Source organism: Leuciscus leuciscus, assembly GCF_965113295.1.
Source record: "Leuciscus leuciscus genome assembly, chromosome: 9".
NCBI classification, from domain to species: Eukaryota; Metazoa; Chordata; class Actinopteri; order Cypriniformes; family Leuciscidae; genus Leuciscus; species Leuciscus leuciscus.
Window position 1 is genome coordinate 37,717,596 of NC_138733.1, and position 24,310 is coordinate 37,741,905.

At 39.3% G+C, this 24,310-nt stretch overlaps 2 protein-coding genes across 8 annotated transcripts in view; both read right to left on the minus strand.

Annotated features, from left to right (window-relative positions):
- The window catches only part of dock10 (dedicator of cytokinesis 10), a 138,000-nt gene that overhangs the window by 23,981 nt on the left and 89,709 nt on the right, over window positions 1–24,310 (minus strand). For 3 of the 7 annotated variants that reach the window (XM_082180605.1, XM_082180603.1, XM_082180606.1), the window contains exons 16-42: window positions 24,174–24,253; window positions 23,815–24,002; window positions 22,771–22,809; window positions 22,305–22,370; window positions 22,120–22,212; window positions 21,894–22,017; window positions 21,677–21,798; window positions 21,055–21,138; window positions 20,873–20,965; window positions 20,038–20,156; window positions 19,875–19,944; window positions 17,407–17,520; window positions 17,259–17,330; window positions 14,722–14,868; window positions 14,408–14,491; window positions 13,904–14,000; window positions 13,746–13,778; window positions 12,059–12,237; window positions 11,296–11,412; window positions 10,168–10,285; window positions 9,673–9,794; window positions 7,876–7,990; window positions 7,677–7,743; window positions 7,531–7,578; window positions 6,246–6,347; window positions 1,214–1,323; window positions 877–992 (exon numbers count right to left, since the gene is read on the minus strand). In XM_082180605.1, coding sequence (XP_082036731.1) covers window positions 877–992; window positions 1,214–1,323; window positions 6,246–6,347; window positions 7,531–7,578; window positions 7,677–7,743; window positions 7,876–7,990; window positions 9,673–9,794; window positions 10,168–10,285; window positions 11,296–11,412; window positions 12,059–12,237; window positions 13,746–13,778; window positions 13,904–14,000; window positions 14,408–14,491; window positions 14,722–14,868; window positions 17,259–17,330; window positions 17,407–17,520; window positions 19,875–19,944; window positions 20,038–20,156; window positions 20,873–20,965; window positions 21,055–21,138; window positions 21,677–21,798; window positions 21,894–22,017; window positions 22,120–22,212; window positions 22,305–22,370; window positions 22,771–22,809; window positions 23,815–24,002; window positions 24,174–24,253 — 2,719 coding nt within the window. The remainder of the gene's footprint in view (window positions 1–876; window positions 993–1,213; window positions 1,324–6,245; window positions 6,348–7,530; window positions 7,579–7,676; window positions 7,744–7,875; window positions 7,991–9,672; window positions 9,795–10,167; window positions 10,286–11,295; window positions 11,413–12,058; window positions 12,238–13,745; window positions 13,779–13,903; window positions 14,001–14,407; window positions 14,492–14,721; window positions 14,869–17,258; window positions 17,331–17,406; window positions 17,521–19,874; window positions 19,945–20,037; window positions 20,157–20,872; window positions 20,966–21,054; window positions 21,139–21,676; window positions 21,799–21,893; window positions 22,018–22,119; window positions 22,213–22,304; window positions 22,371–22,770; window positions 22,810–23,814; window positions 24,003–24,173; window positions 24,254–24,310) is intronic. The other 4 variants (XM_082180607.1, XM_082180604.1, XM_082180609.1 and 1 more) reach the window with 2 other exon arrangements.
- LOC309506724 (uncharacterized protein) overlaps window positions 12,824–24,310 on the minus strand; it is a 105,947-nt gene continuing 94,460 nt past the window's right edge. The window contains exon 2 of the mRNA XM_082180660.1: window positions 12,824–12,842. The gene's annotated coding sequence lies outside the window, so the exon portion shown is untranslated. The remainder of the gene's footprint in view (window positions 12,843–24,310) is intronic.

Here is a 24,310-nt window from a genome sequence, read left to right on the forward strand (position 1 = left end):
GAAACTGAAAAAACTATTTGATATTCATTATTCCCCAAAAAAAAAAAAAAAATCTTGAAAAATATATTGGAAACATTTCAATTTTTAAGTATTTCTTATTTAAATGTTACTTCACCTGGCAATTGTATAGTCTTCAAATAAAATTGTAGAAAATGTACATTTTATTTCAAATTTAAATTGCCCTGTATTTTTTTATATTTCACAAAGATTTTCTCCTCTTTATAATCTTAGACATCTTCACTTGTCATTGATCCATATGGAAATAATTAAATATTTTAATATAATTTCTTCCTGTGTTCCTCTTTGTGCACACATATTGACATATTGATTTTTTTATTTTTTTTTATTTTTTATTTATTTATATATAAAAAAAAAAAGGCGATATTATGAGTTTTTAAGTAAATCATCAAGCACAAATCCCAATTCACATACTTACTGCAAAACATGCTTTTCTTACTTAGTATTTTTGTCTGGTTTCCAGTCCAAATATCAAAAAATTCTTAAATCAAGAAGCAGGGAAGTAAAATGACGTAAGATATTAAATCTTGTTTTCTGAAAGAAAAATCAAAGCTAAGCGAGGTTTGGCTTGTTTCCATTTGAATAAGATTATTTTTCTTACCCCATTGGCAGATAATCTTGCTTGTTTTAAGCAAAAACTCACTTAATTGTTGAATATTGTTGAAAATAAAGTTTTTTTTCTCCTTTAGAAAACAAGATATAATATCATGTCATTTTACTTATCTAATAAATGCTTCTTGATTTAAGAATGTTTAGACAATTGGACTGGAAACAAGACAAAAATACGAAGTAAGATTTAATTTTTTTATGTTCAGAGTGTATTTTGGGATGTCATTGTCATTAAGGTCATGTCTATACCTTGTGATGATGAACAAACAGGTCCAGAACGTCCAGCACGGTCAGGGCTACTTCAGTAGAAAGGTTAGCCTCGATGTCTGTAGGGTTGACGTTTTCTCCGTCAGGAGCATTTCCATCTAAACACACATTACAGTTCTTTAAATTTCTCATGAAACCTGAAAATCTCACTTTAAAAACATGTCCAGATCATATGCATTGCCATCCACTCTGAGCCACAGTATTATGTTAAATAAATATTCATGGCTCAATAAATGATCAATTCCATGATTCAAAGTCGCCCATATTTATCTGAAACACACAGCAGAATGGCTGTTCAGGTGTATGGAGTGTCCTGTACCTGTCTCCATCATATGCAGCAGTTTGGGGTTTGCGAGGGCGTTCTTCCCCCTGATGATGGGCATGGTCTGGGAGCGCGCGTGTCTGTGCCCATCCGGAGCGGACACAATCCTGGGAACAACAGCATTCAGGGTTAAACAGAGGAGTGACAGTAACAGCGATAACAGAATCTACACTTGTCATGACAATAGCAGAGAAAAAATTATAATTTCTCCCTCTATTTCTACACTTTCTTGGCTGTTTCTTTCAGTGTTTACAGACTGTCAAGAGTATCTTGAAAATTTGGCTCTTAGTAAACTGTGAATACCTGTGCAGTTCTAAAACATTTTAGCTAAAAATTAAACACTAAATAGCCATTCACTTTCTCTGCAACAACACAGAAATATGGCGTATATCAGGAGGTGAATGAGAGGGGCTCGCATGATTCCCACACTGAAGACATCTGTGAAAAGACATGATGAAATATGATATTTACACAGGACGGAACCACTTTATATGAAGTGTCTTTAAGTACTATTTACTAACATTTAAAGGAATCATAATTCACTTATTTTCTATATATAAAGCTGGATATATATAATATCCAACTTTATTCGCAAACATAAAGTACAAATCCCCACTGCCTGATTTTTTTTTATTTAGTCAGAAAATGCAACTATATTATTGCCCAGCTCTTTATATAAAGTTGGATATATGTGTGTCTCAACTGCAGTTGAGACTGTCAGGGTTCTGTCACTTCGGTCTAGTTAATTTCTTGGTTTTGTGACAGAGCTCTGACACTCCCTGTTTTGTCTCGTCTCTGTGTGAGTGCGCGGTTCCGAGCGCGCTCGGGCCGTGCACTCACTTGTCTACGTGCCTTGTTATATGTGCGGGGCGTGGTGTTTGGATCCCGACACGTCTGTCTGGTTAGGTTTCGGTTCTGTGTCGGGATTCGGACATCAATACTCCGCGTGTTTGTTTTCTTTTGTGAGCGCACGGAATGAGCTTTCGCTTGTTCTCGTGCGCTCTGTCTTGTCACGTGAGCGGTTTCGAGTTCGCTCGAGCCGCGCGCTCTTCTGTCTGCATGTGTTTTTTCTTGTCTTGTGCTGTGTAGCACACAGCTTGTTTTTCACTGGCTGTGTGCTTTCATGTTGTCATGTTTTGTGTGAACACGTGGCTTATGAGTTTTCACTAGCTGCGTGTTCATGTCTCGTTTTGTGTTCTAGTCCTGTTTGTTGTGAGCACATGGCTTGTCATGTGTTTCCTTGTGCCATGTGCTCTCTAGTCGATTGTCTGACCCCGCCCACCTTGTTACCTGATTATTGATTCATTTTCCCCACCTGTCCTCCCTCGTTACCTGCTTTGTTTGCTCTCCCTATTTATTCTCCTTGTGTTTGCAGTCCTGTGCTGGTTCGTCGTCGTACACGGTGTTTCCCTGCTGTGTGCTTCAGTCAAGTCCAAGTCCAAGTCCAAGTGCTGGTTCGTCGTCGTCGTCGTCGTCGTCGTCGTCGTCGTCGTCGTCGTCGTCGTCGTCGTATCTATGCTGTGTGTTTCCCTGCTGTCTAGTCAAGCTGAGTCAAGTCTAGTCTGTCTTGTTTTTCCCCCTCGGGGTAGTTTTGTTTGTATTTGTTTTATTTTATGCTTAATAAAAGCCCATTTGATCTGCACGTGAGTCCTCGCTACTTCCACCTACCCTAACCCTGACAGAACGAACCAGCCATCAGAGGACTCAGCAGAAAGATGGTCATCTTCCTGTTTCCATCTCCCAGTGCTTGCCCCTCCACTTGTCAGACGATGAAGCACTATGGCAAGCTCTTTTCTCTTCGCCAAGGGGTGTCTACAGTGAAAGAGTTTGCCCATCAGTTTGTCATCACTGCAGAGGGGCTTGACATTAACAACACTGCGCTCAAGGACATTTTCAACAACGGCCTTAATGAGCCTGTCCGTGCCTGGGAGATGGGAATGCTGGGGATTCTTTCATTCTGGCAGTTTGTGGGGTACGTATACAACCGTGGTGAGGAGGGAGGCCTTCCACCTCTTGGCCCACCTCCTATTCATCTCACAAGCTGCCAGGTCCCCAGTCCTCCGATGACCCCTTCGGGGAGAGGGAGGAGGAAGAACAGTTCCGCCTCATCTGCCTCCTATCCACTGGCGGCTGAAGAGGCTGCAGCGCCCCCACTGGCGGCTGAAGAGGCTGCAGCGCCCCCACTGGCGGCTGAAGAGGCTGCAGCGCCCCCACTGGCGGCTGAAGAGACTTCAGCGCCCCCTGTGGCGTTTCTTGAGACTGCAGCAGCACCACCTTGCTCACGGAAACGGAGGAAGAGAAGGAGGGCTCCTGTTGCTCACTCAAGGCCAGTGGTCCCAGTTCCCGTTCCGGTGGTCCCTGTGTCGGTGGTCCCTGTGTCGGGGGTCCCAGTGTCGGTGGTCCCGAGTCCGGTGGTTCCAGTTCCAGTGGTCCCAGTTCCTGCTCCGGTGGTCCCAGTGTCGGTGGTCCCGAGTCCGGTGGTTCCAGTTCCAGTGGTTCCAGTTCCAGTGGTCCCTGTGTCTGTGGTCCGGAGACGGAAGAGGAAAAGAAAGGCCTCCTCAACGACTTGTCCGGTGGCTCCGGGCCCGGGGACCGTCCCAGAGGTGACTGCTATCCCTGACTCGCCGTCCAGGCCCCCTGCCCTGCCGGCCCCGCTCAAGCTGCTCGCCCTGCCGGCCCCGCTCAAGCTGCTCGCCCTGCCGGCCCCGCTCAAGCTGCTCGCCCTGCCGGCCCCGCTCAAGCTCCTGGCCCTGCCGGCGCCGCCCAAGCTCCTGGCCCTGCCGGCGCCACCCAAGCTCCTGGCCCTGCCGGCGCCACCCAAGCTCCTTGCCCTGCCGGCGCCACCCAAGCTCCTGGCCTTGCCGGCGCCACCCAAGCTCCTTGCCCTGCCGGCGCCACCCATGCTCCCAGTCATGCCGGGTTCGGCCAAGCTCCCGGAAGCGGTCCCAGAGCCCGTTGCCAGCCCGGAAGCCGTCGCCAAGCAGCCTGCTCCTCCTTATATGGCCTTCCTCACTATAGTCCCTGTCTTTCCCAAGCCTGGCCAGCCTGCTCCGCCTGCCCTGATGGCTCTGCCCTTGCAACCTGTCCTGTCGATGCCACCCAAGGTCCCAGCAACGCCCTGGCCCTCAGCCAGGATTCCAGACCCGCCGGAATCTCCCTGGTCAGTTCCTCCAGCACCGCCCTGGCCCTCAGCCAGGATTCCAGACCCGCCGGAATCTCCCTGGTCTGTCCCTCCGGTTCCACCCTGGTCTTCTGCCATGACCCCAGATCTGTCTGAGCCTCCCTGGCTCAACCCGCCCGTCCCTCCCTGGTCCCTCTTTTTGACTTTGTGGATGTTCCTGCTGGCTCTGACTTGGCTCCCCTCCCTCCCCACTTTGTCTCTGTGTCTTGATCTTCCTGTCTTGTGTTGTCTGTTGGTGAGTTGTCTTGTCATGTTCCTGTCTTGTTTTTGATGTCCCGCTTTGGGACGCCAGGTGGCGTCCCTTGGAGGAGGGGTAGTGTCAGGGTTCTGTCACTTCGGTCTAGTTAATTTCTTGGTTTTGTGACAGAGCTCTGACACTCCCTGTTTTGTCTCGTCTCTGTGTGAGTGCGCGGTTCCGAGCGCGCTCGGGCCGTGCACTCACTTGTCTACGTGCCTTGTTATATGTGCGGGGCGTGGTGTTTGGATCCCGACACGTCTGTCTGGTTAGGTTTCGGTTCTGTGTCGAGATTCGGACATCAATACTCCGCGTGTTTGTTTTCTTTTGTGAGCGCACGGAATGAGCTTTCGCTTGTTCTCGTGCGCTCTGTCTTGTCACGTGAGCGGTTTCGAGTTCGCTCGAGCCGCGCGCTCTTCTGTCTGCATGTGTTTTTTCTTGTCTTGTGCTGTGTAGCACACAGCTTGTTTTTCACTGGCTGTGTGCTTTCATGTTGTCATGTTTTGTGTGAACACGTGGCTTATGAGTTTTCACTAGCTGCGTGTTCATGTCTCGTTTTGTGTTCTAGTCCTGTTTGTTGTGAGCACATGGCTTGTCATGTGTTTCCTTGTGCCATGTGCTCTCTAGTCGATTGTCTAACCCCGCCCACCTTGTTACCTGATTATTGATTCATTTTCCCCACCTGTCCTCCCTCGTTACCTGCTTTGTTTGCTCTCCCTATTTATTCTCCTTGTGTTTGCAGTCCTGTGCTGGTTCGTCGTCGTACACGGTGTTTCCCTGCTGTGTGCTTCAGTCAAGTCCAAGTCCAAGTCCAAGTGCTGGTTCGTCGTCGTATCTATGCTGTGTGTTTCCCTGCTGTCTAGTCAAGCTGAGTCAAGTCTAGTCTGTCTTGTTTTTCCCCCTCGGGGTAGTTTTGTTTGTATTTGTTTTATTTTATGCTTAATAAAAGCCCATTTGATCTGCACGTGAGTCCTCGCTACTTCCACCTACCCTAACCCTGACAGAGACACGCATATATCCAACTTTATTGGATATAGTCACATATCCAACTTAATATCTTTATGCCTTATATTCACATTTAGCAGAGATAATATAGTTTACATTTTGTGACGATAAGTGATATTATCTCTGCTAAATGTGAATATAAGGCATAAAGATATTAAGATATTATAAACACTAACTTCATGATTTTCTGTAAAGCTGCTTTGAAACAATGTGTATTGTGAAAAGAGTTATGTAAATAAATTTGACTTGACTTATTGTGTACATACTGTACATGTTTACTTATGATTGCAATTGATAATGTAATTATTACACTATAATTACACTCTTGACCTCAACCCCATAACCAACCCTTAAACCTAACCATTTCACGAAACCGTTCCCTAACCTTACCCGTATCCCACCTCAGAAGCAGCAAAGGTCAAGTTCGTGTTACATAGTTAAAGACACCTAATATAAAGTGGGACCCACACGGACAAATGCTTTGTGAATGTGTGGCTACTGTATGTGTGAGGATGTTATAATCAGGATTAAAATTATTAGCTCTATGCATTGCACACATCATGTTAAGTGATTTTGGGGAGCTCAGTGTAGACCGGTTAGGTGTTTACCATTGGGGTAGGAGCCCTGAAGACTGGTAGGACACGTTAGACCCCTTCAGGGTGCCATTGTTCTGTGTGGCCTGAGCCAGCTTAACCGCGGCCGCTAGCTTCCTGCGCACACAACCAGCCAATCAGAGCAGGGTTAATGCCAACCTTCATCCCAAAACCATCCTGCTCAGAAAATCAAAGCCAAGCTTCTAGGGGAGTGTTTAAGAGCAGGAAAAGTCAAGTTTGTATTGTGATATTAACTGGCAAATGTTAAGCGTCTCATGCTGGTTTTTGATAGCAGTCTAGAGATTGCTGAATGACTATCTGTGTCTTACAGTGAGAATGTGAATTTATGTGTGAAAGCCAGACAGAGGAAAACATGGGAACAGAGAGTGTGATGAGGGAGACATGTAAGATTAAACATGATATAACAATGGAAATAGCAAGTAGGCAAACTCAACACAAACACAGATAAAATAGTGGGAATCAATTTCGTTCATGAGAACAAGGTCAGACACTATAGGCTACTACTCACTCATATACTACAGCAGTCATTACATAGTAATAAGCAATATTTCCTATGGTTTACTGAGTGGACATTTCAGACACCTGAGCAAGAATATTACTCATATCAGAGTTGTCCAGCATTCACACAAAAAGTGGTTACATCATGCAGTTGTAACTTTATGGTGCTCTTATTGTTTGATTTGACCTTTGATGTAAGTGATTTAGTGATTTTAAAAATCATGGTCACACTTTAGTTTAGGGTTAAATTCTCACTATTAACTAAGTAGTAACTATGACTTTTACCTCAATAAGCTCAGAATTACTGCTTATTAAAAGTTAGTAAGGTTGTTGTTAAGTTCAGGTGTTGGATAGGATTAAGGGATGTAGAATATAGTCATGCAGAATAAGGCATTAATATGTGCTTTATTAGTACTAATAAACAGCCAATATAACATGCATGCTAATAAACAGCAATGATCATTTTTTGACTGATCATGTTATGCTAGGATCAGGTTACTAAAGTGACATTTGTTAATTTTTCCAATTAAACTTCAATGAAGTTTTAAAAACAAGTTAAAATATAAAACTTATAGTAGCAAACAACTTGGAAGCGTAAAAGGAAGTGACTACTTCAAAAATGTGTTTTGTTACTGAATATTATTTCAAAGAACAAAGGATGAGAAGAAAAACAGTCATCGCAGTCTGTATGTGCAGAAAGAAGAGAAAAGAAAAGACTCCTACATTCATGTAGATTTACTGCAGAACACGTGAAACACTTCTGATCGAGGAGAGATCTTACCTGGCAATGTGGCGCTTTCCAAGGAACCGGAAGTGCTGGAGACATAGTCTGTTTAAAAGAGAAATACGTCAAACAGCGGTAACTTCTCTTCCATTCCTCTCTTGAAGTTCATCCATTTATTGGTCTTTATGAAAAGAGTCACTTACTCCAGGATATTGAAGAAATCACTGATCTCCTGGGGAATCGCTCGATGCCAGTATGAAACCATCACCTCTGCAACACAGAGAGCAAATCATCCTCAGAACATTATAAACTATGTCACAGGCCATTACAGATGCTACTGTATGAGATTTGAATATGTGCAATAGACATCATCTATCAGGTTTGGTGTTTCAGGAGTCTCACCCTCTGAGATGGTCTTCATAATGTGCAGGAAGCATATGAGCAGACTTCTGGTCTCCGCTTGATCCAGTTTGTCAAAGCGTGAACCAAATCCAATTAGAGACTGGGGCCTGGCAACCTGAAAACAGCGATCACAATCACTCTGTTACAATAGTCAGAGTCAAAGTTCACATCATGAAACTCTAGATGGGAAGGCTGATCTGCTTGCAGTCACATCATTCTCCATAGGGCAACAGATGATTGGTTCCCTCTGTATCAGCAGCCAATGAGCTGCTCAACCTTCAAATATTTGGTCAGCATTTGCTGTAGCAGTTGCAGAGCGCTTTCAGAAACCCTCCACCTTCCCCAGCTCCACCTGTATACATCTGCTACTGTAAGTCATGTATACTGTATTGTACAGCAGCAACATGTCTTTCTTGCAGCATGTCGTGTGTGTATTGGCAGTAGCAAGTGCCGTACTTTTCATTCTGCTGGTTAGACTACAACCCGTAACTCGGTGATCTCAGCCAGGGCCATGCAGCCCATGCCGGAATAAAGAATAAAGAAATGAATGTCATATTTAGACTGTGTTATGTTACACATATGACTATAACCACGATAAGCCATTCCTTTATCATTTTGAATTCCTAGGCAAAACTTCAGACAACATAATTTATTGGAAACATTATCAGAAGTCAAGTCTGCCAGGACTAGGTGTTATAAATACAGGAGCAATTCCTCAAAAAAGAAAAATACACATACATGCCTATTATAATTGATGTTGATGTAAGGATAATAGATACGATTTTGCAGGATCTTAGCTGATACGTTTCTGTGGTTCTCAGAAGCAGAAGTCGTCATAGTTGTGCAAACTTCTATAGCGATGAACAGATACAACCATAAATATAATTTTTACCTCCCCATTTGCCCTAATAGCAAAAGAAGAAATCAATAGTAATAGTTTTTCAATGACTTTCCAAAAGAGATTGATTATGTTGGTCAGAAGAGAGAAAGAAAATCTGCGATCCCTCTCTCAGCTGTTGTATTAGAAACACATGAGCAGTGTTAACCAGTTTCTGTCATTTACTGCCAGGGTAATAAAACACAAAGTTATAGTGTTATGGATGTATATACAATTTTTGTAAAAATGAAAATAAAACATAGCTAGATTTACGATGTTAATAACTGTGGAAACACGTCACCACAGTCTGTGAAAAGGCTCCATTCATTTGGAGAAAACGCAGTGAAATGTGTGCGCCTGCTCTGGCTCGTGTTCAGAGCACCTGGTGCACGATTAAAACATACTTGCATTATAACCAACCCTTCTCTGTACTTCGTTTGTTTGAAGATAAGCCAGGTCTTTCCTCTTCTAAGACCAGATCATATTTTGACTCATATTCATATTCATATTTAATTCATAAAATATATGATTAATTTTAATAAAGGTGAATAAAATACTTTTCATATGACTATATGTAAATTAAAATAAATTGTTTACTGAATTAACGCTAAAATGACATTGGCCAAAACATTTTATTTCCAAACCCATCATTAGAAACTACGGGTGGACTAGAATAAAATGTGCAAAACTTGTCCCTTTACAACGGCTCGTCACAGAGTACATCCGCCGTTGTTTTAGCACTCCCTTAGGTGCAAATACAGACCTTTTCAGGGTTTCTGACCGACATTAAAGGCTTCAACATTTGAGGGTTCTGCCCCAGTGCTGCTGCACACTCACAGATACCGTTTTTGCATGTTTCTGACATTGTAGTTACACCTAATATAGATGAGACTCTGCAAAAAAGTCATGTAGTTACTCACCTTTTCACATCCATCCATCTTCTCACTGTTGCGGTCACTGTTGCTGGGGTTCGACTCGATGCTGATGAGAGAACCTCTTGAGTCTGCATTATTAGCTGTTGATACGGCCAACGAAGAAAAGGCTGGGAAAGCAAAATGGGTACATATGAGAGAGGAATTTTGAATTAAAGGATGTTCATTTAAAAAAAACATGTTTGTCAAGCTCCAAAAAGGACCAAAAAACACCATAAAAGTAGTCCATGTGATATATTCCAAATATTCTGAAAGCATAATAGCTTTGTGTGAGGAATAGACCAAAATCCTGAAAATGTGAATAATAGTAGAACCCTCATTTTTGGGTAAGTATACAGAACTCTATTAAGGCAGCATCTATGAAACACAGGTCAAACACAGTCTAACAGTCTAGAACCCTCATTTTTGGGTAAGTATACAGTACTCTATTAAGGCAGCATCTATGAAACACAGGTCAAACACAGTCTAACAGCATCACTACACCTGTAATGGAGTTGAGTACTTCCTTGGAGAAGGACGCATCCATTGAGTTCCCGTGGCGTAAGACATGGGTCACCTGACCTGCTAAACCTACACCGACATTGAGATCATCTCTGGAACCCTGTGAAAGAAATCTTATTACTGAACAATCACCGCAGGGACATTATAGTGTGGAATGGGAGAGAAGTAAATGAAATTTCATTCTGATTAATGGATTATGTGTATAAAATCTGGGCTGTGAAAGGACAGGTATATTTGGGATTTTGGTTATGGATTTGTATGTGACAGTGTCAAAATTTTACTTAAGAATTTGCCCAAAATTGACTTAAATGTGAAAGAAAAAAATGATCCACATTCAAAGCTTTTTACACTGTATCTCTGGTTAGGAGAGTAACCAGGCGAGTGTGAGGTGAACATAGGTCCAGGTGAGTGTGAGGTGAACATAGGTCCATGCGAGTGTGAGGTGAACATAGGTCCAGGCGAGTGTGAGGTGAACATAGGTCCAGGCGAGTGTGAGGTGAACATAGGTCCATGCGAGTGTGAGGTGAACATAGGTGAGTGGGCTGTGTGTATATAGGCCTCCTGTCATGCTGATTGGTAATTTACAAAAACTGTGATCCACAAAAAAACCCTACAAGCAGTAATTATACAAAAATTATGCAAAGCACTCACATTGGAAACTACTACAGATATTTGATTGAAATAGCAATGAGAAAACAACACAGCTGGCACACTAGGAGTGACAGTGAGAATGGAATTTAAATAAAATTCATTATTACATTCATTGAAGCAGCTTCTTTACTTTCAAACATAATAAAAGTGTTTTGGCACAATCCTTTGTTTTGTTGAGCTTCCTCATAAGAGTCCCATTCCGCAATGGAACATTTTGCCCCCTTTTTTTGCATTGTGTTTGGTGTGAAATCGATTATTTGGTGTGAATAATATCATATATAATAAATAACACTCAAGTATAGTATAGGAATGAAGTACAATTACTCAAGCACTTTACAGCCCTGTTTAAACTTCAGATCTTGTTCAAATGATTTCAGTTATTGATTAAAAAAACAACAATGCTTCCATATTATGTTTTTCAATTATATTTGTATTGATGAATATCTTCAGCATGTGTACCTGGTCACTAGCCGTCAGGCAGATTGGAAACAGATCTCTGAGGAAAAAGCGAGGCATGTTGTCAAGGATCAGACCATAAAGAGGCAGGTACAGCGAGGCTATCCGTGCCTGTTTCTCCTACACACACACACACACACACACACACATATAATACGGTTAAAAACCATTCACAGAAATGGTGCACAACAACTATATATTTTAAGTAGGGCTGCACGATACTGAAGAAAAATGCGATATGCGAAAACTCATTAAATAATGTGATATTCAATATGCGATACGATAATGCTTAAAGTGTGTCAAATAAACTTAAATAATCTTTAAAATATATTTATTTAAAATTATATAACCTACATAAGTGTTTCACATTCTTTTTGTGACAAGAAAACAACCCTACAACTTCTGAAAGTGAACAGCGTTTACTGTAGCATAAGAAGTAAGTGTAAATTCAACATCAGTGTAACCCAGAGGGTTTGGGGTTCAGGTTATCCTACATTAGGTTTATTTAACAACAGAAACTGAATAATCAAATGTAAAAATAAAACACTGCTTAGTTTTCACAGTATGAATTAAATATATACTGATTCTTATTAAAGCTACAAAAGTTATTCAGCCAAGAGTGACTTTCTCTTTGTCTTTTGTTCATGACCCCAGTTATTGCAAGCTGTTGCGATATGCATATCGCGATATATACATTTGCGATATTTAGATCATTTCGATATATTGTGCAGCCTTAATTTTAAGTGCTATCATTGTCAAAACTCACCTTTGCGGCATAACGAGAGTCCAGTGAATGTTTAGCCATGAGGTTCTTCAGGCAGGACAGGGCGAGGTGTCTCAGGTCTTGCTCGTCTTGCAGAGCGAGCCCCAGCTCTCGCAACAACAGTCCTGTGAGGAAATGTTTCCTGCAGAACTCTTCTGTCAAACTATACTCTGGAAAGCCCACTGAGAGGTAAGACAGACAGAGAGATAAAACAACATTGTTAATGATTTTCCCCTTCTTAAAGTTCACCCAAAAATTAAAAATCTGTCATAATTTACACGCCCTCACGTTGTTCATCTTCAGAACACAAGAAAATATATTTGTAATTAAATCTGAGAGATTTCTGTCCCTCTATCGACAGCTACACAACTACCGCTTAGAAAAGTTCATAAAGAGATCGTAAAACTAATCCAATTGAATTGAGCGTTTAGTCCAAATTTTCTGAAGAGACACAGTCATTTTAAATGATGAACAGATTCAATTTAGGCTTTCATTCACATATAAACATTGATCAGCAAACATAAACAGCGAAGCTCAACCGAACCTGTTTGACGTGCGAGAACAAACGTCCCGCTGAAGCTCAAACGCGCTGCGCAACACGAGAATGAAGCGAAACATGCTTGAGCTTCCGTTTGCCACAACTGATGTGTGATTTAATGAAAGCCTAATTTAAATCTGTTCAGCATATAAAGCTATCGTGTCTCTTCAGGAGATTTGGACTAAACCGCTCGAATCATATGGATTAGTTTTACAATCTCTTTATGAACTCAAAGTGGTAGTTGCGTAGCTGTCTATGGAGGGACAGAAAGCTCTCCGATTTCATAAAAAATATCTTCATTTGTGTTCTGAAGATGAATGAAAGTGAGAGGTTTGAATGAAAGAATGGGTTTGAAACGACATGAGAGTGAGGAAATGACGACAGAACTTTCATTTTGCCACATATGTCATGATGATAAAATTCACATGCCCTTCACATCTGTGGACTGAAGGCAAAGGTTTCTCATTAAAAGCAATGGCATTCCTAGTTAGTCACAATATAGACGTTAAGAGGTACTTTTAGCATCTTAAGGGTCAGATTTAGTAAACAGGGCAAATTAGAATAAGAGAAAAAACTTCCGGATGGGAGTGTAAAGTTCTGTGCGTGATCTACTGACGACGCGCAAATTAAAGAACACAGACACAGCCGGATCATTTCCATAATGACCAACACAATCTACCAAGAGCAGCGCAAACTAGCGTCTGGTTTAAGACGTGCTTTTTTTGGGAGGTAAATAATGGCGCAAACACCAGTACATTGATGAGCGCAAACCTTTAATGATTCCTTTAAATACTATCCTCCCATACATTTTGCTTCTGAAAGGGAAACTCCTACAAATGCATATGCAATAAGATCAGCCGCAAAAACAAGCATCCATGACTTTTCAGAGCTAATTTTTCACTGCGCGTCTTTAGTAAATCTTGACAGTAGTTCTTTAAAGCCAAAAGAGGGTTTGCACTGACGCAAGCTATTAGTAAATCTGGCCCTAAAAGTGACACGCAAGGCGCTTGACCATGCTTGACCAGTGAGAATGGGTTGGATTTTCTTAACAATCAGACTGGATTCACTTTCTTATTATTGGTTTTTAGCATTTTTATTTATTTATTTTATGTTTAATTATATCAAGTTCAATAAAATGCATGTAATAGTTACCCTGAGCACTTTGGGTTTCCAGTGATTCCTTGTCTGATAGAGAGAAACGAGACAGAGAGAATGTTAGGTGGGGTCTACAGTATGTTCATTAGAACTAAGATAAGCATGAAGTTATGTGAATGAGACATGAAGAGGTGGAGATTTTGCTGCTCTCTGACCTGTGATTCGTGCAGACGGGATGGGAAGACTCAGAGGGACACAGTGCTCATAGTTACACACTTCTCTTATGAACTCAAACTTCAGCTCAAACAGCGCCTAGAAAAATAACATTCGCACCCAAAAACATCCACACACAAAACAGTTCTTTAGTGATAATCTTCGCAACAGAGACAGTCAATGAATTAAACAGCCAGACAAAAACACACATAAATGATACATAAATAGATGTCAGTCGTTACATAACAAAAGTTCTTCATAACGTTCTTTCTTTTTATGTGTCAATGCTAAAGCTGTGCTCACACTAGACTTTGTCATGAGTCAAGAGGTCAGTCTGTCATGTTCAGAAGCTCTTTTGGTCACACATCCTCTTGCATTACAACTTCGCAGATCATTGTTTACCAAACTTTCGTCACATGAGTTTGCATTTACATGCATTTGAATGGAAGTCAATGGAGCACAAAGTGTATTGTCACTGCGATGAAAATGTGTCAAAGTTCGGGTACCTTGTTGTCACTGGCTGTGATCATGTTTATGTAGTTACTGATCAGTTTAAAGGTGAAACCTCTGTCCATGAATGTGAAGCACCGCTGAGGAAGGGAAACACACATATTTAAATTAAAACTGATTGCAGCGACAATAGCAAATTAATTACAAGTTTATAACAAACCGTTATGAAAATGTAGGCTCTCTACATGGACCAATGAGCTGTCCAATTTCAAATGCAACAACAGTACACATCACACACAGAATAAATGAACATACTTAGTTCTGCATCTAACTGAATCATGTACTTTATTTGAATCTTTGCCGTCCTGACCTTCACAAAAGCCGCTATGGCCATATTAGCGCTGCGTGTCTCCTCTGCAAACTCTTTATGCTTCCAGAAGATGTGATCGGACATGGTCATGATCAGGGTCTCCAATCGACTTTGGAAAGTTCCAGGAAATCGTTGTGGTCGAGGAAGCTGAGCAAAACACATTTTATTACACATTTCTTATAAAACACAAGTTTGACTGAGTAAAAGACACAGAAGCTGTAGTGAGTATTCAGGAAGTGTACAGTATGTCTTTTGATTTTGATAAGTCGATTTGCATACTTTTCAGTAATAAAAATCAAATCTTTTGTTTATTCAGTTTTAGCATTTAGTATGATTTGCTGGTTTTATGGAGTAAATGTTAAAGGTAGATCACAGCTGCATACAATTATAAACTCAGGTCAAATACTAAAGCAGAGCTGGTCTGCCTGCTTTACACCAGAAATACGTGCTTTGGAAAGTAAAGTCGGAGTATTTACAGCGATATAGGTATTCCTAAGTTAAGTACTGTACTTGGCTTCCAAAACATTTATAGTAAATACTGTTTTAGTTGTAAATGCGTATCTAAACCACTGGAAGGCAAGACAATACTACTATTTGTGTACTTGCGTTTAACTTTACATTTAAGTTGATGTAAAAAAAATGTTTTGTATATGTGGAAAAGAGTAGATACAATAGCATTTACTGTAATATTAAGAAAGCAGGAGGTGATACGTGTTGCTTGTGAGATACAGAGATATTGTGGAAATATGTGTGTGTGTTCATGTATTTATGGTTTATGAGGACACAAATGTGTATAATGACATGGGCATAACAACGTAAACATGGGTTATGAGGTTTTTCCTTAGTAATAATAATGTGTGTGTGAGGTGTGCATGTGTGTGTGAACCAATGTTATGGAGAACGAATGAATTTTTCATTAAGTTTCGTTTCTTTATTATCTCTTGTTAAAAACACAACTTGAAAAAAGTTGAAATGACACACAAAATCCACACTGTAAAAAAAAAAAAAAAAAAAAAAAAGTAGTACTAATTTCCCCTAGCTTTTTCTTGTTGACTCAACTTTTGTAAATAACAGTTATACGAACTGAAAATAAGTTGTCTGTGACACACACAAAAACGTTTAGTTGAGTCAACTTGACATCAACTATTCTGTAACAAATCTTTTGTAGTTGAGCCAATTCAAAATGTTTTGTCTATTGGAAACAGAAGTTCTTGTTAAGAATAAGGTTCAGATGTAGATTTTTTTATTGAAAATGTTTGGTCACCATTTAGGTGATGAGCGTTTCCTTGAGTTGGCCAGTTTGACTCTTGGCATTTTATGTGAGTTTGTGGTCTTTGTAACAGAGTTTAGCAAAACACATAAATTGTTACAAAGAAATCCATAAACAGAAATGATCAGCTGATCTAGATAACAGCATCATAGAGGGGAATAGTTCACTATTCTTATTCCTGAAAAGTGATTATTTGTGAATAATATATTATATTTACCAACAAAACTTGTTGGTAATTTTTTTTTTTTAGAAACACACACACAGACATCAAGAATCAGCATATGAATCTCAACAATGGTTTCATGCCACAATGCAAGTCATGATTTTAATACTACGGTGGCTCCCAGCATGCATTGCGGCATGAAACATGTCACCATGGTTGAGATTCATATTCTGATTCTTGATGTCTGTGTGTGTGTGTCAAAATAAATGTTTCCCTTATAATGTATTTTAAAATCAGAATTCAGAATGTCTGATTTGCTGCAAGAAAGTTTTGCTGGTAAAATATGATTAAAAAATAAAATAAAAAATTTGGTCAGAAATAAGAATAGTGATTTATTCTAGTTTATGAGGCTGAAAACTTGATCATCTTGGTTTCTTTTTTCTTAGCAACAAATGATGTGTTTTGCTAAACACTGTTACAAAGACCACAAACTCACACAAAAAGCCAAGAGTCAAACTGCCCAACCAAAGGAAACGCTCATCAGCAAGGTGATGACCAAATGATTTCCAATAGACAATTTTTTTTTTTATTGGCTCAACTACAAAAGATTTGTTACAGAATAGTTGCACCTCTCCAAAAAAACAAATAATGTCAAGTTGACTCAATTAAACGTTTTTTTTTTTTGTTGTATCAGAGACAACTGATTTTCAGTTCGTGTAACTGTTATTTACAAAACTGTTATTTGAGTCAACAAGAAAAAGCTAGGGGAAATTAGTACTAAGATTTTTTGTTGTTGTTCAAGCTTAATTTTTTTACAGTGTAAATGTCATTTCCTTTCTATAACTGAACACCACAAGGTCAAAAAAAAAAAAAAACATCATTCTGCACGGATGAATCTGATGATTTAATGAATACACACGTTTACCTGTGATCACTATATCAGAGCGGATCTGACTAGCCACACAAAGAGTTACTTATAGTGAGAAGAAAACCAGGAGTGTTCAATATAAATCATTATTTTAGGCTTACCATCAAAATTAGAAGATAAAAGAAAAAGAGCAGATGCTTTAAGTGTGAGTTCATGTCTGCTGACTCAGTATTTACCTTCAGCTTAGCTGAGTCCAGCAGATGCTGAGCCATCGACTTCACTATGATCTCCAGAAAGAACCACGAGAACTGCAGAGAATGTCAAAGGACAAGATTAGAAAAGGTCCATCACTTCTTTAAAAGAGAAATGGTCATGTTTGCTCACCTTAAGGACATTTCGAACGACCGGCTGTTCGTTGCTCTTCAGGTCAGAGGTCATTCCCTTGGCCAACTCTTCGTGAACAGTTCTGAAGCCACATGCTTCAGTCTTAAAGACAAACTGAGTAAACAAAAGAGAAATACATTTGACACAAGACATTGTGAGGACATGCCATCATCAGTCTAATCAGTCAATCATCATTTTCAACACTTGATCAAAAGTAAAAAGCGGCTTTTCCACCGTTGGGCCGAACGGCTTAAGAATGGTAAGGAACCATTTGTTTTTTCACTTGACAAGAACGTTCTCCATATATTCAGTGTTGGTTCTGGGAACTTAAATATTTTCCAGTTTTCCTGACGTTAGAGTAACATGTTTTAAAAGAGATGATGTTCCCATGATGTTTAATGGTCAAACTGCTTTTTCTGTAATTGTTGACTTATGGAATTTAAGCATTCTTGAAAAGTATTAAACTCAGCAGCCGATGTGTTAAAGATCGTTTGTAACACCATCGTTGTATTTCAGATTCTGAATGTTGATGTCTGTGAGTGTATACATAACACTGTCATTGTTAACTTTGTTTCAAACTTGTTTTGTGTTGTTTATACACTCACAGACATCTACCATCAGCATATGAAACACAACAATGGTGAAATGCTTTATGCCAGCATACGAAACACATTCATGCCTCCCAGCATACATTGTGGCATGAATAAATTATGCAGCTGAATTATTTATAATTGTCACCATTGTTGAGGTTTGTATGATGAGTGTTGATGTCTAGGTGTGTCTCAACATCTTATCTTTCACAAAGTTTTGGACAATCTTACACAATTCACTTCAGTGTTACAAATGATGTTTATCAATTTGGTTGACTTTATTACTTAATTTTCAAAAATAAGTTTAAATTTTAATAAGCAAAAATACACAAAAAGCAGTTGATCTGCTTTATCAATGCAGAAATATTTTCTGAAAACACCTGCAATGGCTGAAAAAAAGTAACTTAACAAAAGTCAAGGGCCAAGAGCCCAACTACGGCAAACGCTGATAACCATGATGGTAACGTCAAAGGAAACAATCAACATCTAAACCTTTGTTAGTTCTCAATAAGAACTTCTGTAGAAGACTGACAGAAATAAAGTCAGTCTGGTTAGTAATAAGTGAAGCTGGTAATGCTGTTTGTGGAGTTGTTTAATCCTCCTCTGCTGAGATCTTGAGAGATTTAATGTCTTCTTTTCTCTTCAGTTGATTTAATTTGAGGCTGTGGCTGAAGAAAGTTGTAGTTTGTGTTCTTATTTCTCTTTCTTTCAGTGCTTGTTCACAGCAGGTGTTTGAATGATTGAAAGAATGTTTCAGGAACATCATTCTTACCTTTAAGTAATATTCTATTAACATTCAGGAAACTGGACGTTTTAAAGGGATAGTTCACCCAAAAATGAAAATTCTGTCATCATTTACTCACCCTCAAGTTGTTTCAAACCTGTATGAATTTCTTTTTTCTGTTGAACACAAAAGAAGATATTTTGAAAAAAATGTCAGTAACCAAACAGTTGATGGACCCCAATGACTTCCATAGTAGGAAAAAAAAAATACCATGGAAGTCAATGGGGTCCATCAACTGTTTGGTTACCGGCATTTTTTTCAAAATATCTTCTTTTGTGTTCAACAGAAAAAAGAAATTCATACAGGTTTGAAACAACTTGAGGGTGAGTAAATGATTACAGAATTTTCATTTTTGGGTGAACTATCCCTTTAAGCAAAGAGAATGGTTTGGCCCAACGGTGGAAGAGCGTTTTTTCTCACAATTGCCAGTTTACATCTTGCAATTCTGACATTTTATCTTAGAAATGCGTGATTTAAAGTGCCAATTGCTTGTTTTAAAGTCCGAATTGTGAGATAAATACTCATAATTGCAAGAAATAAACTCGCAATTCTGACTTTTTTTTCATAAATGCATGTTTATATCTCGCATTTCTGACTTTATAACACGCAATTGGGAGATATTCAGTCAGAATTGCATAATATAAACTCGCAATTGTGTGTTATAAAGTTTGCAAGTTTATTTCTTGCAATTGTTAGTTTATATCACGCAATTCTGACTTTAAAACACACAATTGCATCTTTATATCACACAATTCTGACTTTAAATCTCGCAATTGTGAGTTAAAGTCGCAATTGTCTTTTAAAATGTTTTATTCTGTGGTGGAAACAAGCTTCCATAGGTTATAGTCTCATCAACAAGTTACAAAATTTGTGGTATAATTTAAGGCAATGTTGAATCATTCTGCCTGTAAAACTGTGGTTTTGGCCTGGAAAAACAGCTTCACATCAGTTCCTAAAACCTGTTGTTCACGAACCAGGAACTGTCCATACCTCACACATTATCTACACCTATGCTTGTCTTGATCTAGCTCTTGGAAGCTGAGACATGCGTGAGTGAAATGATACATTGCGCAATATGTTTGTGACATACGTACCTTTATGTAAGAGTGCAAATAGTGGTCCATGTTCTCCTCATGACACTTAGCTAAGATGTGGACCAGGACCCTGATGAATACGATGTAAGGTTAAAGTGAGAATCAAATCTGAAAGCTGTGTCGATATATTGTGTTCAGAAGAGTCAGTGATGGGTTTCTGTACCTGGTGGTGCTGGCGGTCACTTCATCACTGTCGTTTTGGGTAAGCACTTTGAAGAGCTGGTTGAAGAGAACAGGAAGGAAGCGAATAACCATATGAATCTTCTCCATACTCAGGAGGCCCTGAGAAGACAAAAAAAGAAGAGTTGACAGAAAAATACGGCCTGATTCCTCTTAAAATAGCGAAGGGTTATTTTACTGACATTGCTCAAACATACAGGATGAGTATTAGTTTCACAATAGTTACATATCATTTGAAACATTGGAAATTCATATTTTGATTTCACTTCACAAAATCCAAAAATGTAAAGTGTGGATGACAACAGTTTACAGTTTGCAATAATACGCATGCATAATGAAGCCATTTGATGTTCATTCATCAATTGTAAGTTAAAATATCAATATCAGAGGAAACCAAGATATCTGCTCATCAAAGGCTGAAGTGAATGGCTCTGGTGGACATCCTATGGCACATTATTATCATGTTTAGCTTATTGCATTATTATAGTATACAGTATACTGTAATGCAGTTATACAGCATACAGTTTCCTAGTGTGTATTTTGATGCTCATTCATACAGCAATGCTTATTAATATGAAAACATTGATGTAAATACATCAATTCTACACACCTCAATCAATAAGGTCTAATTTAACAATGTCCATCCTCCACAGAAAACAAACAGAGTGAAATGGAAAAACACAATATATGTCTGTATTTCTAAAGAGCTTGCAGCTCCATGTCAGTCTCTGGATCATAAGTTTATGTATTTAGGTGTAATCATGGCACAGTTCTTGACTAATGTTCAAACCCTGGGTAAGGCCCTGGAATACACTTACTTTAAGGCAGTTGAGGAAGTTTGAGGTAGGAGGTTGAGAGAGGTCCTCCTCTCGTTTCTGGCACTGCTGGAAGAAGCGGTTTAGATGGGGGTCCTGCAAAAATATCCGTGGGAAATATTAGATCATAAACATATCAACAAGATAGCAGTACATTTTCATCTGAGACTGTGGCTCTTTTCAACCTGAGTATAAACTGTAGAAAGCACCACAGTGGACACTTTGAAGATCTGCTTCCCCCCATCGACCAACTTCACATCGGAGCCATTCTGTACAGAAACATGGAGAAATATTAGATATCATATATATTTGTCTGTGAAAATCCCTTGCCATATCATGTGCGAATCGTCATTATTTATCTTTGGGACTATAGTATACTTTGGGAAATATTGCAAGACTTTAAGTTGTGAAGATTCTTTTGTTTCCTGGTTCGCACAGCTACTGATTCTCATCATTTGTTTTTATGTAACCTTCATTATCTCTGTGCGTCTTCTTCCTTTCTGTAGACGTCTGATGGCAATCTTCCGTTCAATGGCAAGTGCTATTTTAAGAATGTTCATGAGTTGGATGTACTTTGTACATGTTAGTTAGCATGAAGGTCTTTGTTTAGTTTGTGTTTGTCTTCACGGATTCGTGTATATTCTGGGTTCTGGTTTATGTGACATATAAAACTATTTATCTTAGCAAAACCATAGACTTATCTTCACTCTACATTCACCATAATCATAATCACACTTACATCTCTATTTCTCTATTTTCATTTTCTTAACTGATTGTTTATTTGCGTTTCTGGATTCTTGTGCTCACTTTGGTGGATGAATTATCTTTAATGTGTAGATATCCACCAGGCAAAGTGCAGGAGACTGGAATGCTGAAATCCTGAGAGGTAATACGGCCGTCCTTCAGGAGAGGCAACCACGCATAACCCACTGTAACATAGAGTACACACAAACACACTGTCAGAGCACTACAGCATTTCAACATGCACAGCATAGGATCATTGGGCTTGATGTGCATCTCTGACCTGGAGTTTCAAGAGCCTCTTTCTTCTTAGAGCTGGTCTTGGCATTGATGTCACAGGTCACATGATAGAAGGAGAAGAGTAAATGGTGTTTCTCATGAAGATGTGTGGGCAGCTCAATCTTGACCTGATCAAACATATCACAACACATGTTAAAGTACCATATCTAAACGTAACAGTGCTGACCTACAAAGCTTCTGAAGCACATTTTGAAGATTTTGCAAACAACCTCATCATAAAAATCTGGGTTCTGTGAATGGTGCAGAACTGTGGAACAGGCAGACGTGGTGAAAACTGGACCTCCTGGCTTTCCGTAGATGCACTGTGGAAATTGATGTAGAACATTTTATATTCACAAGTCAAATTCTAAAGCAGATGCTGATGGAAAGTGATGGAAATATTGTGTTATGTAACCTTAAGTGGCTTTGCATGTTCTTCATCAGAGCTTCTGAACTCCACGTAAACTGCGATGTTCCGAGCCTATCGAATAAAAAAGGAGCATAGCGTGACTACACACTGCATGTCGAACGAACAAAGAGTAGAAAACTGTGAAGCACACAACTGAATCCTTGGTTACACTGTAAGCAATTCCAGCATTTTCAGTTGCTCCTCAGGGACATCACCCATTCAGAAGTTCAAACTTAATTTGGAGTAAAATATTTGCGCAAGTAAAAATTAGTTGTGTCGTAACTATGTATAAGCTAAATATTTACAGGAGCCTCCAATCAGGAGTGTCGTTTACAATAAAATAGCAGACCGATTAAATTAGATGACCTCATGTTTTCCACAGACAGACTTCGTCCACTAGTCAATTATGATGTTTCTGACATTTACACTCATTTACTTTTTTATTTAGAGAGGAATAGCTTAGCGATCTTACCAATCTAAACACAGCACTTTTCCTCCGAATATGCCTACACTGTAAAAAATTATATAATCAATGTTATGACAACATATGTTTTTACATTGGTTTAACTCATCAAAATAAGTTAAGTAATTTTCAACTTTTTTTATACATCTTGTTTTTTTTATATCTTGTTATACAAGATTCAACTTATAAAAAAAAAAAAATTCAGTTTAATGTAATTTAAGTTGAAATGACTTAAACATCCAAGTTAATTGTACTTAAAAAAAATAAAAAAATAATTCAGTGTACTTTCCCTACTATATAGTAGGCAAAAAACAGTATGTGGAATGAGTAGTATGTCCACATTCACAGTATTCATAAAACAATAGCTAAAAAGTACCCAGCTAACTTTCTTATACATTTTAATCTTAATTCTTTAATTCAAAATTAAAAAAAGTACGCATTCGATAGGACACTTTACTCTCCCATTAAGGCCATGGGAGAGGAGTTGTGAATGGCAGTAAGTCACATGACACTGACAACATGGCGGATATTGTATGTACAGATTTCATTCATTCTACGCACATTCACAGCCCAGGATCACTGGAAAACCGTGCCTGTGGCGACATGTCTGTAAAATGAGATTACATTGCTTCTTGCAAGTTTCATATTTTCAGTGAGTGGCACTAAAAGTTTTTGTATAGTTTTATTAGAAATAGACGAACGTCAATCTGGCAATGTTTTATTGCGTTGGTTGTTGTGTGTATCGTGACAGTTTGAAAAATAAAGTTATGACGAGTGGCGCTAAAAGGTTAATCGTGTTTGAAAATAATGTAGCACCTGCACTAAACCCTACACTTAACCTAAACGATAGTTTTAATAAAAGCAAATGGGAGATAAAACACATTTACTGAAGGAACCATGCCATTTTAGCTTGCTTCTACAAGTCTTTCAGCTCTTTAATCGTGACTCATTTTTTCGGGGACTCAAACCCAAGAGCTCTGCATCACAAATGCTGTACCAGGTGAGCTGCTGGGCAAGTTTACTAGTGTTGTGTTGTGTCCACTATTTTCTCACCTTTGCAAAACTCTTTTGGCTGTCATACTTGAGGTGTTTGGGGTAGATATAGATGTGATTCTTGTAGACTCTGTAAGGTTGGGCAAACTTCGATGAGTCCTGCAGGAACTCGTCTACCTCCACTGTAGGATCATGAAGGCCACAGTCCTCAAACGGCCTCAGAGCAACATATGAGGATGTCACGCAATCTGAGAAACGTGTGTGTAGGTGAGTGTGTGGGTACACAACAGCAGACAAGTATACAATAAGCTGTTTAAGTGTAAAGTACATAAAACTGAATAACATTTATGAGTAAAATTATATTTTTGCTTCAATTCAGCTCTAAATGTGAGGATGTTTGTAGTTTTAGTAGAACGTACTGGGGCATTCCATGGGAACGCAGTCCACATTTATTTCAAGGTTTCCAGGGATGGTCTGGAGTTTACTGGCCTTCTCTGCCCTGTAAACAATGCTTCATTTTACTGAGGTTATTAATTAATAACATGTTATTTGTGCG